This window comes from Gopherus flavomarginatus, chromosome 3 (assembly GCF_025201925.1).
Source record: "Gopherus flavomarginatus isolate rGopFla2 chromosome 3, rGopFla2.mat.asm, whole genome shotgun sequence".
In the NCBI taxonomy this organism is placed as follows: domain Eukaryota; kingdom Metazoa; phylum Chordata; order Testudines; family Testudinidae; genus Gopherus; species Gopherus flavomarginatus.
In genome coordinates, this window is record NC_066619.1 from 23,903,188 (window position 1) to 23,919,112 (window position 15,925).

Consider the following 15,925-nt stretch of genomic DNA (forward strand, 5'->3'; position numbering starts at 1 on the left):
AAAAAATTTTGCTTGCATAACTATGAAGCATATACCAGGCCTAAGTGTTTCTTACAGTGCATGAAGCTTTGGAGAAATGAGTTGGAAGACAGATTCCACATGGGAGGGTAGAGATTTACCACTGGTGTTTATCACTAACTTTTGAAACATGAACATTGACTTTAATATTAAATTTGCTATATACATACACACACACCACTTTAGAGTTCAAGCTTACTTTTCAGAGACTCTGTAGGCTTCGTTGGCACTCAATACTTTATATTTCATGTTCCCTTTGGTCCGTTCCAACTCCTCACGCCAATCTTTAATAGCATCAAACATCACAGTTTGGTTTTGTATGTCTGCCAACAGAAATCCAATTAGATACTAGTTTTATAGAGACAGTTGTAATTACTTTGCTATTACAAAAGCCTTTTTCATTGTAAAGCAACCACTTTAAACCAAATGCACATACAGAACCCCTCATGTATGAATGCTTTGAGAGCAAAAAGTTAACGTGCCTTTGTACAGAACATTCTATGCTTCTGTCTGATCTTTACTACTTGGTCTTCAGTCAAATGCTGCTTAAACCGAGACAAGCATCCCTAAAGTGAAGATGCACAAGGGGCAGGATTAACTCCTCTGTGGGCCCAGGGCTATTAAATTTTGTGGGGCCCCTGCATACAAGTCGTTTCTAATTAAAAACAAAAAGGATCACAATTATGGCATCAAGGCTATTAATACTATACTAAACTTGCCTTTTAATTAACAAAGCTGTTCCATGGTTACATTTCAGCCTTAAAACATGGAGAATATAGTTAAGTTAATTCAAAATAGCCTACTTCTTACCTTAGAACAACTGTTACAGTCATTTGTTTCTGGGAAGGAGTTTGGGCGCAGGAGGGGGCTCCAGGCAGGGATAGGTTGTTGTGGGGTATTGGGTCTGAGAGGGAATTTGGGTGCAGGAGGGAATTCTGACCTGGGGCAGGGTGTTGGGGTGCAGAAGGAGGTGTGAGCTGTAGATGCCAGCTGGAGGTGCTTACTACAGGCAGCTCCCAGCCGGCAGCGCAGGAGGGCTCAGGCAGGCTGCCTGCCAGCCAGCCATAGCCCCATGCTGCTCCCAGAAGAGGCCGCTGCTGGCACATCTCTGCACGCCCCTGGAGGGAGGTGGATAGCATGTCTCCTCGCACTGCCCATGCCCGCAAGTGCTGCAACTGCAGCTCCCATTGGCCAGAGCTGTGGGGATGGTACTTAGGGTGGAGGCAGCGTGCGGAGCCGTCTCCCCTTGCTAGGGCTGCAGAACATGCCAGCAGCTGGCTACTTCCAGGAGCAGTGTGGGGCACAGCATGCAGGCAGCCTGCCTAAGCCCTAATGCTCCAGTGCCCCCTCTTAGCCCGAGGCTGCAGCCCCTACGTTAATCTGGCCCTGGATGCACAGTAAGATTTTTTTTAATAGTGCTTCCATATGCTTAAAGGCTAGTTAGCAGTCTACAACCAAGACTTACCGTGTATTCTGCAGCACTTGCAACCATCACTGTTTACTCTGCTTATATGTTGCATCTCCTTCTCCCACTTTGTCTAGTCTATTTGGATCATAAACTCTTAAGGGCAGGGCCTGTCACTACAGTGTTCGGTGCCAAGAAAACTGTGACCTCAGTGCTAGCTGGGACCTTTAGACCCTACTGGAATATTTAAAAAAAATTTAATTTCAAGCTAAACACTTGAGGCAACATCATGGTGCATCAAAACCCCTCTTGATAAAAACAAACAGATGTTTTGGGTGCACCAGGAATGAAGAATCAGCAGGAACATCATTAGAATAGCACAATTACATCAGCTAGGTTTCTATTAAAACTGGTAATTTAAGAAATTAAAAGTTATCTACACAACTGTTTTCCTTGTTCAAAATACAAAAGACGGTTACTCACCTTTGTAACTGTTGTTCTTCGAGATATGTTGCTCATATCCATTTCAATTAGATGTGCGCGCGCCGCGTGCACGTTCGTCGGAAGATTTTTACCCTAGCAACACTCGGTGGGTCGGCTGGGTCGCCTCCTGGAGTGGCGCTGCCATGGAACTGGATATATACCCCTGTCGACCCAATGGCCCTTCAGTTCCTTATTGCCGGCTTTTTCGACAGAGGGGAAGGAGGGCGGGTTTGGAATGGATATGAGTAACACATCTCAAAGAACAACAGTTACAAAGGTGAGTAACTGTCTTTTCTTCTTCGAGTGCTTGCTCATATCGATTCCAATTAGGTGATTCCCAAGCCTTACCTAGGCGGTGGGGTCGGAGTGAGATGTTGCAGAATGCAATACTGCTGAGCCAAAGGCTGCATCATCTCTGGACTGCTGAACCAGAGCATAATGAGAGGCAAAAGTATGGACCAGGTAGCTGCGCGACATATCTCCTGGATGGGTACATGGGCCAGGAAGGCAGCAGATGAAGCCTGAGCCCTGGTAGAATGCGCAGTGAGGTGGCTCAAGGGAAGATGAGCCAAGTTATAACAAGTATGGATGCACGCTGTCACCCAAGAGGAGATCTTCTGAGAGGAGACAGGTAGGCTCTTCATTTGGTCTGCCACCGCAACAAAGAGTTGGGGCGATTTACGAAAGGGCTTGTCCGTTCGATATAAAATGCGAGCGCCCTACGGACATCTAGGGAGTGCAACTGTTGCTCCCGTCGTGATGAGCGTGGCTTCGGGAAGAAGACCGGAAGGAAGATATCCTGGTTGACATGAAAGGCCGAAACCACTTTAGGAAGGAACACCGGGTGTGGTCACAACTGCACCTTGTTCTTGTGAAACACAGTATATGGTGGGTCCACCGTGAGAGTCCGAAGCTCTGAGACTCGTCTGGCCGATGTAATGGCTACGATAAAAGCTGTCTTCCAGGACAGGTATAGTAGCGAGCAGGTTGCTAACGGTTCAAATGGGGCGGACATGAGTCTGGTTAGAACCAGGTTGAGGTCCCAGGTTGGGGTGGGCCTTGTACTTGGGGGTATAGGCACTCCAAGCCCTTGAGGAACCTAGACACCATAGGGTGCGAGAACACGGAGCGGCCACACTCCCCTGGGTGGAAGGTAGAGATGGCCGCCAAGTGTACCCTCAATGATGATACTACTAGGCCCTGAGGTTTGAGACCCCAGAGGTAGTCCAAGATAGTGGGGATCGAGACCTCGGTGGGAGTAACATTCTGCGTTTCGCACCAGCAGGAGAAACGCTTCCATTTGGCCAGATACATTGACCGAGTGGAAGGTTTCTTGCTACCCAGTTGTACTGAGGCAGAGCAACGTAACTCTGACTGGATTAAACACGCAGCAGCCATGCCGTGAGGTGAAGGGACTGCAGGTCTGGGTGGTGAAGTCTGCCGTGGTCCTGAGTTATGAGGTCTGGGTGAAGAGACAGGGTAATTGGGTTGTCTATTGACGGGTTGAGCAACATGGTGTACCAGTGCTGCCTGGGCCACGCTGGAGCGATCATGATCAAGCAAGCTCTGTCCCTGCGGAGCTTTAGCAGGACCCTGTGAACCAGCGGAAACGGTGGAAAGGCGTAAAGCAGTTGGTTCGTCCATGGCATCAGGAAAGCATCTGAGATCGAGCCCGGTGAGAGGCCTTGGAAGGAGCAGAACATCTGGCATTTCCTGTTCTCGTGGGATGTGAAGAGGTCTATGCAGGTAAATCCCCACTTCCGGAAAACAGAATGAATCACGTCCAGATGAATCGACCACTCGTGAGACAGGAAGGATCTGCTGAGTCGATCCGCCACAGTGTTCCGAACCCCTGGGAGAAAGGACGCTACCAGGTCTATCGAGTGAGCTATACAAAAGTCCCAGAGTTGGATGGCCTCCTGACAAAGGGGGGAGGACCGTGCCCCTTCCTGCTTGTTTATGTAATACATGGCCCTTGTGTTGTCTGTGAACACTGAGACACAATGGCCTTGCAAGTGCTGTTGAAACGCCCAGCACACCAGGCGGACTGCTCTCAGCTCTGATATTGACGTGCAAGGCCAGCTCCTGAGATGACCAAAGGCCTTGAGTGCGAAGATGTCCGAGGTGAGCACCCCAGCCGAGAGATGACGCGTCCGTCGTCAGGGACATAAAAGGTTGGGGCGGATGGAACGGCATCCCTCCACACACCAGGGAAGGCGTCAGCCACCAGTCGAGGGAGCCTAGGATGCTCGGGGGAATGGTGACTATCATGTCTATGGCATCTCTGCCCAGGTGGTATACCGAGTTGAGCCAAGATTGGAGGAGATGGAGGCGTAGCCTGGCATGTTTGGTCACGAACATGCAGGCAGCCATGTGACCCATGACAGAGACAAGTGCAAGCCAAAGTCGTTGGGAAGTTCTGTAGGCTTTGGATAATTGTTACCATCGCCTGAAACCGAGTCAGTGGTAAGCAGGCTCTGGCAAGATTGGAGTCCAGGATGGCCCCAATGAAGTCTATCCTCTGTGTGGGAACCAGAGTGGATTTCTCTGTATTGATCACCAGGCCTAGACGTATGAATAGGTCCTTGACGATGCCCACATGATGAGTGATGTGTGTCTCGGAGGTTCCTCGGATGAGCCAATCGTCCAGATACGGAAAGACGTGTATCTGGCGGCGGCGGAGGGAGGTGGCGACTACAGCCATGCACTTTGTGAATACTCTTGGTGCTGTAGAAAGGCCAAAATGGTAGGACCGTAAATTGGAAAAGCTGACGGTTGGCTACAAACTGGAGGTCCCGCTTTGTGGAGGATAAATGGCAATGTGAAAATACGCGTCCTTCATGTCGAGGGCGGCATACCAGTCTCCGGGATCCAAGGATGGGATGATGGTCCCCAGGGATACCATGCAGAACTTCAACTTTATCATGAATTTGTTGAGTTCTCGCAGACCTATCCTAGACCTGAGACCTTCCTTTGCCTTGGGGGATTAGGAAATAGCGGGAGTAGAACCCCTTCCCCCTTTCGTCTTCTGGTACTTCCTCTATGGCTCCCATGGCAAGGAGCGTCCGCACCTCTTGTAAGAGGAATTGCTTGTGAGAAGGGTCCTTGAAGAGGGACGAGGGTGAGGGGATGGAAGGGGGGGGCAAAATAAACTGAAGGTGGTACCCAAGTTCCACCGTGCGTAGGACCCAACGATCTGAAGTTAGCTGGGACCACGCAGGGAGGAAAAAGGAGAGGCGGTTGGAAAGAGGAGGAAAAGGATCCTGGAAAGTAACTGGTATGCCATCCTCGGGTGCACCTTCAAAAGTTTGGCTTTGGCCCCGTAGGTAGTTTGGAGGGACCCTGATTTTGGCCCCCTTGGGGTCCAGACTGCTGTCTACGATTGCCTCGGCCGCGCCTTCTGCCGAAGTCCTGCCTTGGTCTAGGTGAGGGATAAGGGTAGTGAGGCTGGGGACGGAAGGACCTGCGCTGAGTCACCAGGATGTGCATCCCGAGGGAGCACATGATGACCCTGTTGTCCTTAAGGCTCTGCAGCCTGGGGTCAGTCTTTTCAGAGAATAGGCCTTGACCGTCAAAGGGCAGGTCCTGTATGGTGGTCTGAAACTCAGGAGGAAGGCCTGACACCTGAAGCCATGATATTCGCCTCATGGCGATACCTGAAGCCAGGATCCTGGCTGTGGAGTCAGCAACGTTCAGGGAGGCCTACAGAGAAGTTCTCGCTACCTTCTTCCCTTCCTCCAAAAGGGCAGAAAACTCTGGGCGGGAGTCTTGGGGAATCAACTCCTTGAATTTCTCAACAGCCGTCCAGGTGTTATAATTGTACCGGCTAAGCAGGGCCTGCTGGTTTGCCACCCTGAGCTGGAGGCCCCCAGTAGAGTATACCTTGCAGCCCAATAAGTCCATGCGCCTAGCCTCCTTTGATTTTGGAGCAGGAGCTTGCTGGCCATGGCGTTCCCTTTCATTGACGGATTGCACGACAAGGGAGCAGGGAGGAGCTTGCATGTACAGGTACTCATACCCCTTAGAGGGTACCATGTACTTCCGCTCAACTCCCCTGGCCATGGGTATAATAGATGCTTACAGACTGCCAGATGGTATCGGCGTTTGCTTGTATCGTATGGATAAACGGCAAGACCACTCTTGTGGGGGTGTCAGCTGACAGGATATCCACCACCGGGTCCTCTATCTCCGGGACCTCCTCCACCTGAAGATTCATATTCAGGGCCACCCGCCTCAGGAGGTCCTGATGTGCCCGCAGGTCAATTGGAGGAGGGCCCAAGAAGGATGTCCCTGCCACTGCTTCATCTGGAGACGAGGAAAAGGAAAGGCCAGGGACAAGACGGTCCTGTGTGGGCTCCTGTTCTTGAGTAACATCAGGCTCAGGAGGAACTTGAGAGACTGCCCACTGAGTGAGAGCCTCCTCTGTACCCGCGGGAGGGGGGTGGCTGACCGCTGCCTCCGGCACGCGATGTTCCGATGGTGCAGAGCAGGATGGCACTGGAGGCGCACCTTGGGCTTGATGGTATGCCCAGGGTGTCCAGAATGACCACTGATAGGGTCCCTGTTCCTGGGCCTGCGTCTCCTGGAAGACACGGCCGGGCACATCTGAGTCACGGTCCTGTGCACAGGAAGCACTGTCCGCACGAGCTGACACAGATGTGTGACAAGATGGCCAAGGAGGAGCTGAAAAACCCTGGGAAGGGTCTCCATCTCTAAACGACCTGTCCCTGTGTGGCACCGGAGAGCAGTACCAGTTGCCACACCAGTACCGGGAAACAGACCGAGACCTGCGACTGGAGCGGTGCCGGGAGGTCGACCAGGATCTGGAGGCTCAACGTCTGGAGCAGCTGCAAGAGGCGCGGTGTTGGGAACAGTACAGGGAGCTGGATCGGTGTCGAGAGTATCAGGCCGGTGAAAGGGACGCTGAGCAGTGCCGTGAGTGCAACCGGTACTGAGATGGACAGCAGTGCTGTGACTGTGAGCGGCGTCGGGACCGGGATCGGCGACGGGACCGAGAGCGTCAGTGGGACCGTGATCGTGATCAGTGCCTCTTGACGGTGCCAACAGAGGGTGGCATCAGCAGGGCAGGTTTGCCTATTGATTGAATGACCCTCACCGGCGGTGCTGGGGGTTGAGGCAGCGCGGACTCCGTCAGCGCGATCAGGTCCCTCGCCGTAGAAAAGGTCTCCGGCATGGAGGGAATTGTGAGCTCAACCACGGTGTGCGCCGGGGAGCTTTCAGGCACCGGACTCAACGGCCCTTGCAGGACCAGAGTCCACAGTGCTGAAGCTGCCAGTGCCGCGGCAGGTGTCGGTGCCGGGCGGTCCGGTTTAGGCGGGTGCTCCAACTGCAGTGCCAGTGGCACGGAAGCCGCAGGAGTCTTATGCTTCTTAACCCACGGAGAGAGGGAACGGTGCCGGTGACAGTCGGTGCCGAGGGGCCTTAGTGGTATCGGCTCGATTCGGTGTTGAAGAGACGCGTCTGCCTCATGTGGACTGTCCAATGCTCAGTGCCAAGGGCGGAGGAGTAAGAGCTGCCTCCATCAGGAGCTGTTTCAGACGGAAGTCCTGCTCCTTCTTTGTCCTGGGCTTAAAGGTCTTACAGATCTGGCACTTATCCGAGAGGTGGGATTCCCTGAGGCACTTAAGGCAAGAGTCGTGGGGATCTCCCGCTGGCATCGGCCTGTGGCAGGTCAAGCACGGTTTGAAGCCCGGCGAACCGGGCATGGGCCCCAGTACCAGGTGCGGGGAAGGGGCTAATCCCCGAACCCCTCTCAACTATATACATTAACTATAACAAAGAATGAATAAAACTAACTATATACACGAGGATTAATAAAAGAACTACGAGTAGCTACGGAAGTGGAGATCAGCCAAGCCGCGCTACACTGTTCCAATGACCGACACGGGCGGTAAGAAGGAACTGAAGGGCCGTTGGGTCAGCAGGGGTATATATTCTGAGCCATGGCGGCACCTCTCTAGGGGGCGACCCAGCTGACCCACCGAGTGTTGCTAGGGTAAAAATCTTCCAATGAACGTGCACGCGGTGCACACACACCTAATTGGAATCGATATGAGCAAGCACTCGAAGAAGAACAAGCCACTCTGTGTGACTTAACCAGATATGGCTAAATAGGAACTTTCAAATTATTTTGCAGGATGTGTTTCACTGATAAATTATACTAATCCAGCAGGTTTACGTTACCATCTGTGCTAGGCTGATCACTGCATCTTTCCTTGATGATTGGGGTGGGGGGGTAGAACCCATCCTGGAATAAGGGTGGGTACGTTTATATGCAAATTCTCTTTTGAAAGATGCAAGAACAATTTCACTCAGTCCATAAAGTAAGAGCAGGAAGTTATGCTCACCCTTCTGACAGTATTTTAGCCAAAAAAGAAAACAGAAGTGCAAAAGGGAAACCTAAATAACAGTATTTTGTTGGTATCAGGGGAAAAAAATTGTATATGCAAAACATTTGCACAAACTGATCATGAATAAGGCTACAATTTAGTCATGGGTATTTTTAGTAAAAGTCACAGACAGGTCATGGACCATGAATTTTAAAATACCAGTTCTTGACCTGCAAGTTGCAGGCTTCGTGCAACCTCTAGTATTAGCTTAACACTATGAATTGATTCCCCTCATATGCTCACTTAATGAGCCTATGAAGACCACCTTCTCTGGGCTAAAAATTGTATTTAAGTTTCATATTAGATACAAAAAAAACCTGACACCAAAAGTCCATTGGGGGCTAGGAGCATGCATCTGGCATGTTTGGAGATTTTAGCAGCAATCTCTAACAAATTCTACTTAGCATGTACAAATGAAAATGTTCAGAGGCTTATAACTGCCAAATTTTGGGGATATTATCATGGGTCTAGCAAACTTCTGGGCACTAAAAATCACACGCAAATATAGCCTAGGAAGTAGGAATGATAGCAAGTGGTAGTTACAACAAACTAAAAAAATAAAGAGCAAAGTTTACCTGTATTGGTTGGCGCAGCTGTTGCATAAGAGAACAGAAACAAGCGTTTAAGTAGTTTAGGAGTCTGGCTATGATGAACTATGCCACTGACGATCTAAAAAAGGATCAACAAATTAACATATGTATATATCAAACTGTAATAAAAGCCAGCTGATGCGAAGAGCAGCTGAACCTCAAAAGCAAAGCCAAGGCGAGGAAGAGATTACACATGTTAAACGGACATTGTCAATAAGATTCAAATCTAGCAAGACATTAAAGACCTGATTTAAAATTCAAAAAGATGGCTTCGCCTAAGCATCTGTGCAGCTACTATGTCTAGCACTATATTTAAAGGGCAATCCTGAAATCATAAAAACATTACTCCACTTAAATTTTTCTGGAGCCCTTTGGTCAAGGTTTATACTTTTTTTTGAAGGAACGTCTTAAGAGTTTAGAAAGATCATTAGGTGAACTTCACCCTAGACTAGGACTCAACCTTAGTATTAGTGGACCCTTTGACACCAAGGTATCTGATATCATTTCACCTGAGCACACTTCTATGATATTTGTGTGAAACTCCTTTAATACCAGCAGTAGTTGCATGTGTGCATTAAGATAACCATGCTGCCTAGTTACTTCCCTTGTTTGTGTAATGTCACCCTTGGACATTCTTCATATACACCTTTTGGTCAGAGCCTTCTCAGTTGAAGGTTTTGGTTATTTTTCCGTGTTAAAGGTCAGAACTGAAATTCTTACAAAGAGAATGTACTTTGATGTGTATAAAGCAGATGTACTGTTGTCAATCAGCCTGTCTCTCTGAACCAAGAAAATTGGAGTTCTATTCCCAGAAGCTACAGTCTCTCTGTGTCTCAGGAAAAATTACCTACCTTTGAACATACTGCATCTCCCTAGATCAATATAAAAAGGTATGTATACCAAACGTGCTAAAGCTTTTAGAAGTACAATTAGGTCTGGAAGCAAACTAGCTACATCAAACTGTAAAACAACTCAAAAGCCAATTATTAATCAGGGTCTTAAAATTTAAGTTCTAATTCTTACTTCTCCTACTTTCATAATTCAAAGAAAGCCAAATAAATCCTTCAGTGTCAGAAGAAATAATTTGCATGCCAAGTTATCAGAGAATTGTTTATGATGGCTGCTGACATGGCAGCAGGAAGTAAAAAGGTTAGCAAGGCAGTACCACAAGTAAATACAAAGCCAGCTTACATTATATTCTTTAGCTAGACAAGCTCCAGAGCAATTTACGCAGTACTTCCAAACTACTAGAACATTTCCATAGTAAAAGCCAGTGCACCCGAAATTTTAAGTTATTAGATGCACACAAAGCAAGATGGTTAAAGAAACAAGTTTAATCAAATCAAGGAGTGACTTTCCCAATAGTGAATGACTCAAAAGCAAGCTTTGTTGTAAGCGTTTCAGTGAACTGTTCTCAAATCAGTCTCCCTATTCGAGAAATTCTACATCGTTTCCCTGTAATTAAAATATCCTGTTAACATCCCACCCCAGATTTTTAATGGGGGGGCGGGGGAGTTAATCAAATATGTAACTTTGCTATACTTACCCTTTTTACCTCCTCTTCCTTTGTGTACCTCAGACAGAAGTGAAACACTCTAAGATCTTTACAGTAGATGATTAATTTTTCTGGGTATTTTTTCAGTTGTCCAGACAGAGATTTCTTTTTCTCATCGTAAACTACAGAAGTAAAAACCCAAGGAAGAACATATCAATATTAAAAATTCTGGCATCTCTTGTTGGGGTCCCAACTAAACTGAGTCAACATAAGAGTTTTACTAAGTACCCTAGAACACTGACTTGCAGTGCAGACAAACATCTGTACTCATATACTTGTCAACAGTATCTTTACAAGTGATACAGTCTCCAGATTTTGCGCTCTGTCCTAGGTCTCCTCTTTTTCACTCATACAGAGAGAAAAGACAGTTACCTTTTTCATAACTGGTGTTCAAGATGTGTTGCTCATGTCTTTTCCACAATAGGTGTGTGCACTCGCCACGCGCACCGGTGTTGGAAGTTTCTTCCCCTAGCAGTACTTGTAGGGAAGCGCCCCTAGCAACTTCTGGAGTGGCACCTCCATGATGTGCTACACGGGGCACTATGTGTCCCCTCCACCCTCAGTTCCTTCTTGCCAGACAACTCCCGCATTCGTTCCCCTCTGTCGGATGTGGAATAGACACCTTATGTATATTCCACAATAGGTGATTCCAAGCTATACCTGTTGGAGGTGGGTAGGAGTTCACACACTCTCAGGATGGAGCACAGCCCTGCCGAACCCAGTGTCTTCCCTGGTCTGGGAGACTACTGCATAACGCGAGGTGAATGTGTGAACTGAAGACTATGTGGCAGCCCTGCAAATGTCCTGAACGGGGACATGGGCTAAAAAGGCAGCCAATGAGGCTTGCGCACTAGTCGAGTGCGCTCTCACAATTGACAGCGGAGGGATTCCCGGCATGTCATAACAGGTACAGATTCATGAGCTGATCCAGTTAGAGAGTCACTGAGTGGAGATCGGCTTATCTCTCGTGTTCAGCTGAGGCGATGAACAGCTACGAAGACTTCCTGAATGGCTTAGTCTGCTCCAGGTAAAAAGCAAAGCCCATCGTATATCCAGCGTGTGGAGGTGGCACTCCTCACTGGACACTTGGGGCAGAGGACTGGTAGGAAAATAGCCTGACCCATGTGGCAGGCGGAGACCACCTTTGGGAGGAATGAAGATGTGGGTGGAGCTGGACCATATCCTTATGGAACGCCACATATGGGCTCAGAGGTCAGGGCCTGGAGTTCTGAGACCTGCCTAGCCGACATGATCAATCCACCCAGTAAGTGGTAGGCCTGTAGGCTTTACAGAAGTCCCACAGCTTGAGGGCTTCCAGACAGAGGGCAGAAGATCTGGCCCTGCCTTGCCTGTTGATGTAAAACATGGAGGCCATGTTGTCCATGAGAACCGTGACCACCCTGCCTTCCAGGTACAAGCAGAAGGCCACTCATGCCAGCCAGACCGCCCAGAGCTCCTTGATGTTTATGGGGAGGGCCAGGTGGTCCTGTGCATACCACAGACCTTCGGTCTGAACGTCTTGCATACAGGCTCCCCACCCCAGGTCCGATGCATCGGACATCAGTTCCATCGATGGGGGCCTGCTTCTGAATGGGACTCCAAGGAGCATGTTCCCCAGGGAGGACCACCATCGAAAGGAGACTATCACTGGTTTGGGCATAGTGAAGACCCTGTCCATCCTGTCTCTGGCCTGGGAGAATACCGAGGTCAACCAGAGCTGGAGGAGTCTCATCCTGAGTCTGGCATGGCGAACCACATATGCGCATGCTGACATGTGACCCAAAAGCTGGAGACATGCTCTGGCTGTTGTCACTGGAAATCTTGTGCCTGTGTCGATAAGCCCTTTCAGGGTCTCAAACCTGTCCGGTGGGAGGGAGGCCTTGGCCAGTGTGGCATCCAGGACTGCCTGAATAAACTCTATGCATTGTATCGGGACTAATGTGGACTTGGTGTCATTTACCAACAGGCCCAGAGTAGCGCATGTGAACAGAACGAGCGCCACGTGATCCTGCACCGGCAACCGGGAGCTGCCCTTGACCAGCTAGTCGTCCAGATAGGGGAAGATCTGGACCCCCCAGCACCTGAGGAAGGCCGCCACCAAAAACATACGCTTTGTGAATACCCTGGGAGCAGTGAACAGGCCAAACAGGAGGACCATAAATTGGTAGAGTTCCTGTCCAATCGTGAAACTGAGGAAGCATCTATGCTCATCAAATATATGGATGTGGAAGATAGAGGGCGGCTTACCAGTCCCCAGGATCCAGGGAGGGAATGGAGGAGGCCAGGGAGACCATGCAAACTTGAGCTTTACCATGCACTGGTTCAGGCTTCACAAGTCCAGGATAGCCCTGAGCTACTCTTTGGCCTTTGGTATAAGAAAGCAGGAGTAGTACCTCTTGCGTTAGAACTCTGCTGGCACCACTTCCACTGCTCCTAGGCCAAGGAGCCACCCCACCACCTGCTTGAGCAGGGCCTCATGAGAGGGGTCCCTCCAGGAGGGACAGGGGCGGAGCGTAGTTGGGTAAGGTAGAGGTAAACTGGAGGGTGTAGCCCTGGGAGATGGTGCTAAGGACCCATCGGTCTGAGGTCAGCCGCAACCACTCCTGGAGAAAAGCATACAACCAGTTGGAGAAGGGAAGCTTTATTGTGGGTGGATCCCTGATGTGAACTGGTAGGTTGCTCCTAGCATACTGTCAAGACTGCCATTTTCCTCGTCTGTTTGCCCTTGGAGAACCAGGCTGGGGGGCAGACCGAGACTGCCTCTGCGGGCGTTGGGGGCCACGGTGCGCACTGGGACCACTGTGCTGGCTATGAAGCCTGGTGCCACTGCACCTGCTGTGGCACCAAAGTAGTAGGCTGTTTGGCCTGACCCATCAATGGACAACTACGAAGGGAGGCCGGGCTGATGTACAACTTGCCACTGTCCCTGGACTGGGAGGAACGATGGCGCCAGGAGCGGTGTCGACCACCAGACCGTGATCCCGACGTGAAGGAACGGTACCGCCGGTAGCAGGTGCACCACGATCGACTCCGGCGGGCAGATCCACGACGGCACAGCACCAGCAATCGACACTCATGTCTGCAGGAGCAGTGCCATGGTGGGGTCCTGTAGCAAGACGACTAACAGGAATGGCGTTGACATTCGTGTTGTGACTGGCTACGACAGGCCCTCTGAGACGAAGATCTTCGGTGGCATCTGCCTCTCCTGTCGGTGTCCGCTCCTCGAGGCGGAGCAGTGCCTGGAGTCTCTGTCAGTCAGAACCCAAATTACACATCCTGGTAGGAGTTGACAGCAACTTGCGGGGACTACACATGGGACGGTGGCTGAGCAGTGAACGGCATCGGGAACATTCCCTCGACTGTGCCCGGTACCGAGTCAGGGGCAACTGTGGAAATCCCAGCAGCGGCTTGCCTCTGGATTGGAGGGCCAACATTGGCAGTGCTCTTGGTACCGGTATGGACAGAATGTCCTGGGCTGCTTGCAGAGCCTCTGGAGTGGAGGGAATCCGGACATCCAGGAAAGCCTGCTCCAAATGGGCCGGGTTATTCCACTTGACCTGAGTCAGAGGCCTAGAGACTGATAGGGACCGAGGACTGCCCAACATGGATCTAGCCTCTCCCCAGCCTTGCTCCGGTGCCATGGCAGAGATGGTGCCGGAAAGGGGTGGGGAGGGGGAGGGTTTGCCGCCCACCGACACCACGGTACCTGGTGCCTACTTGGAGCGGTGCACTGGAGTTGAGGACAACGCCGACTCCATCAAGATGGCCCGGAGCCTAATCTCTCTCTCTCTCGGTCCGAGGCTTGAGCAACTTGCAAATCTTGCAGCAATCACTGAGATGGGTTTCGCCCAAACAGCGTAAACAGTCCGTGTGCGGATCACTCACTGGCATTCATTGCCTACGACTGTTGCACAACTTAAAACCCAGGATGCAGGACATGCCCCAGCCCGCATGCACTAACTAAACTACTACAGCTATTATACACTGAACAAACAAGAGTTCTGGGGAAAGAGCTGCAGCAAAGCTGGAGCAGAGCAGTTCCGAAGCAACTTCACTGGTGGCAAGAAGGAACTGAGGGTAGGTGGAGCACGTAGCACCCCTTATACTGCGCCATGGAAGTGCCACTTCAGGGATCGCTAGGGGCACTCCCCTATGGGTACTGCTAGGGGAAAAAACTTCCACGATAGGTGTGCATGCTCGCCACGTACCCCAGTGTTGGAATACACATGACCAATCACTTGAAGAACTGAGTTTTTGGCTGCAGTTTTTAATTTTGACTACATGGTACCATTCCTTTGGTATGCTGAACAGGGCAGAGGCTTCTCTTACGCTGTTGACTGCTCTATTGGCTGCTTCCCACAAGCAGTTAACCGCTGTTTCAGCTTGGGCATTAAGTTGTGGAAGAGAGGACAGGGAAAGAAGCCCACCAAGTTGCCATGGGAGCAAAGACAACTTTACTTGTCACTTCAAATAAAACCATGATAGCATATAGGCTTTCCTTGAAGATCATCCAGAAATTGGGTGGTTTTATGGGAAACCTATAGGGCCTAGAGGAAACCTCCACTGGTTCAGATAGAATTTAAAATCATCATAGGGTGCTTATCTGAACTAAACTTCGGTGCCCACACAGCCACCAGCCTACCATTTTTCTTAGTTTGCCACATTTAGCATCAAACATCATCAGCTATGCAACACTGCAAAACCAAACATGTAAGTATTGATACATTGTTCCTCTGATATGAGTTGTAACTGATTGTCCAGCAGAGAGCAGATCTTTAACATGACACTAAACACTGAGATGAGGTTCTGATAATTAAAATATGTTTTAAATTAAGTTCACCAGAGTGGTCACAAAGCCCTCCAGATCCTTCCCTCGCTTGAAGGCATATAAGCAAAGCCAACTATACAGTTGCATCAGTGACCAAAAACACAATCTCTTATGCCACCAGGTTCTGTTCTCTCTCAAGGCTATTCCTTTCTCCTCCCCTTCTATCCTAACCCAAACAACGAGTTCATAGGTCCCCTTTCCTACTGTCCTCCAGACTTCATTCCTTCCACTAATGCTTACATCCTACTGCTTACAAGTTCCAAGACTACCCTTTATAGTAGAGTTAAATAAAAATTGAAAACTAAACTTTTGAGACTTTTTAATTTAAGTAAGCTGAACCCAGTATTTGGTACAAATTTCTTATTTTTCCTTCCTCTCCATCCCTTTTTCTAACATTCAGATAATGCTGAAAGGAATGTTTTTTTATTTTGAGATAGTACTTCTCTAGAAATCCACCACAGAAGCAGGAAGTAATCACTTGGCAACTCAATATTTAAATTGCTCTGATGTGACATTACCCAGAACCAATAAAGTGAAGCACTTCTATATCTCCACGCATCAAATATACTATAGTTGCTTAGTAGGTGTGGGGATTGATGTGGTCCAGTTTTAACCCAATATGTTACTGGGAACACA

General features: G+C 49.5%; 1 protein-coding gene across 1 annotated transcript in view; it reads right to left on the minus strand.

The window, feature by feature from the left end:
• Positions 1 to 15,925, minus strand: part of MTMR12 (myotubularin related protein 12) — a 76,023-nt gene that overhangs the window by 26,783 nt on the left and 33,315 nt on the right. Inside the window, exons 5-7 of the mRNA XM_050944672.1 lie at positions 10,453 to 10,583; positions 8,892 to 8,985; positions 218 to 341 (exon numbers count right to left, since the gene is read on the minus strand). Of these exons, the coding sequence (XP_050800629.1) occupies positions 218 to 341; positions 8,892 to 8,985; positions 10,453 to 10,583 (349 nt within the window). The remainder of the gene's footprint in view (positions 1 to 217; positions 342 to 8,891; positions 8,986 to 10,452; positions 10,584 to 15,925) is intronic.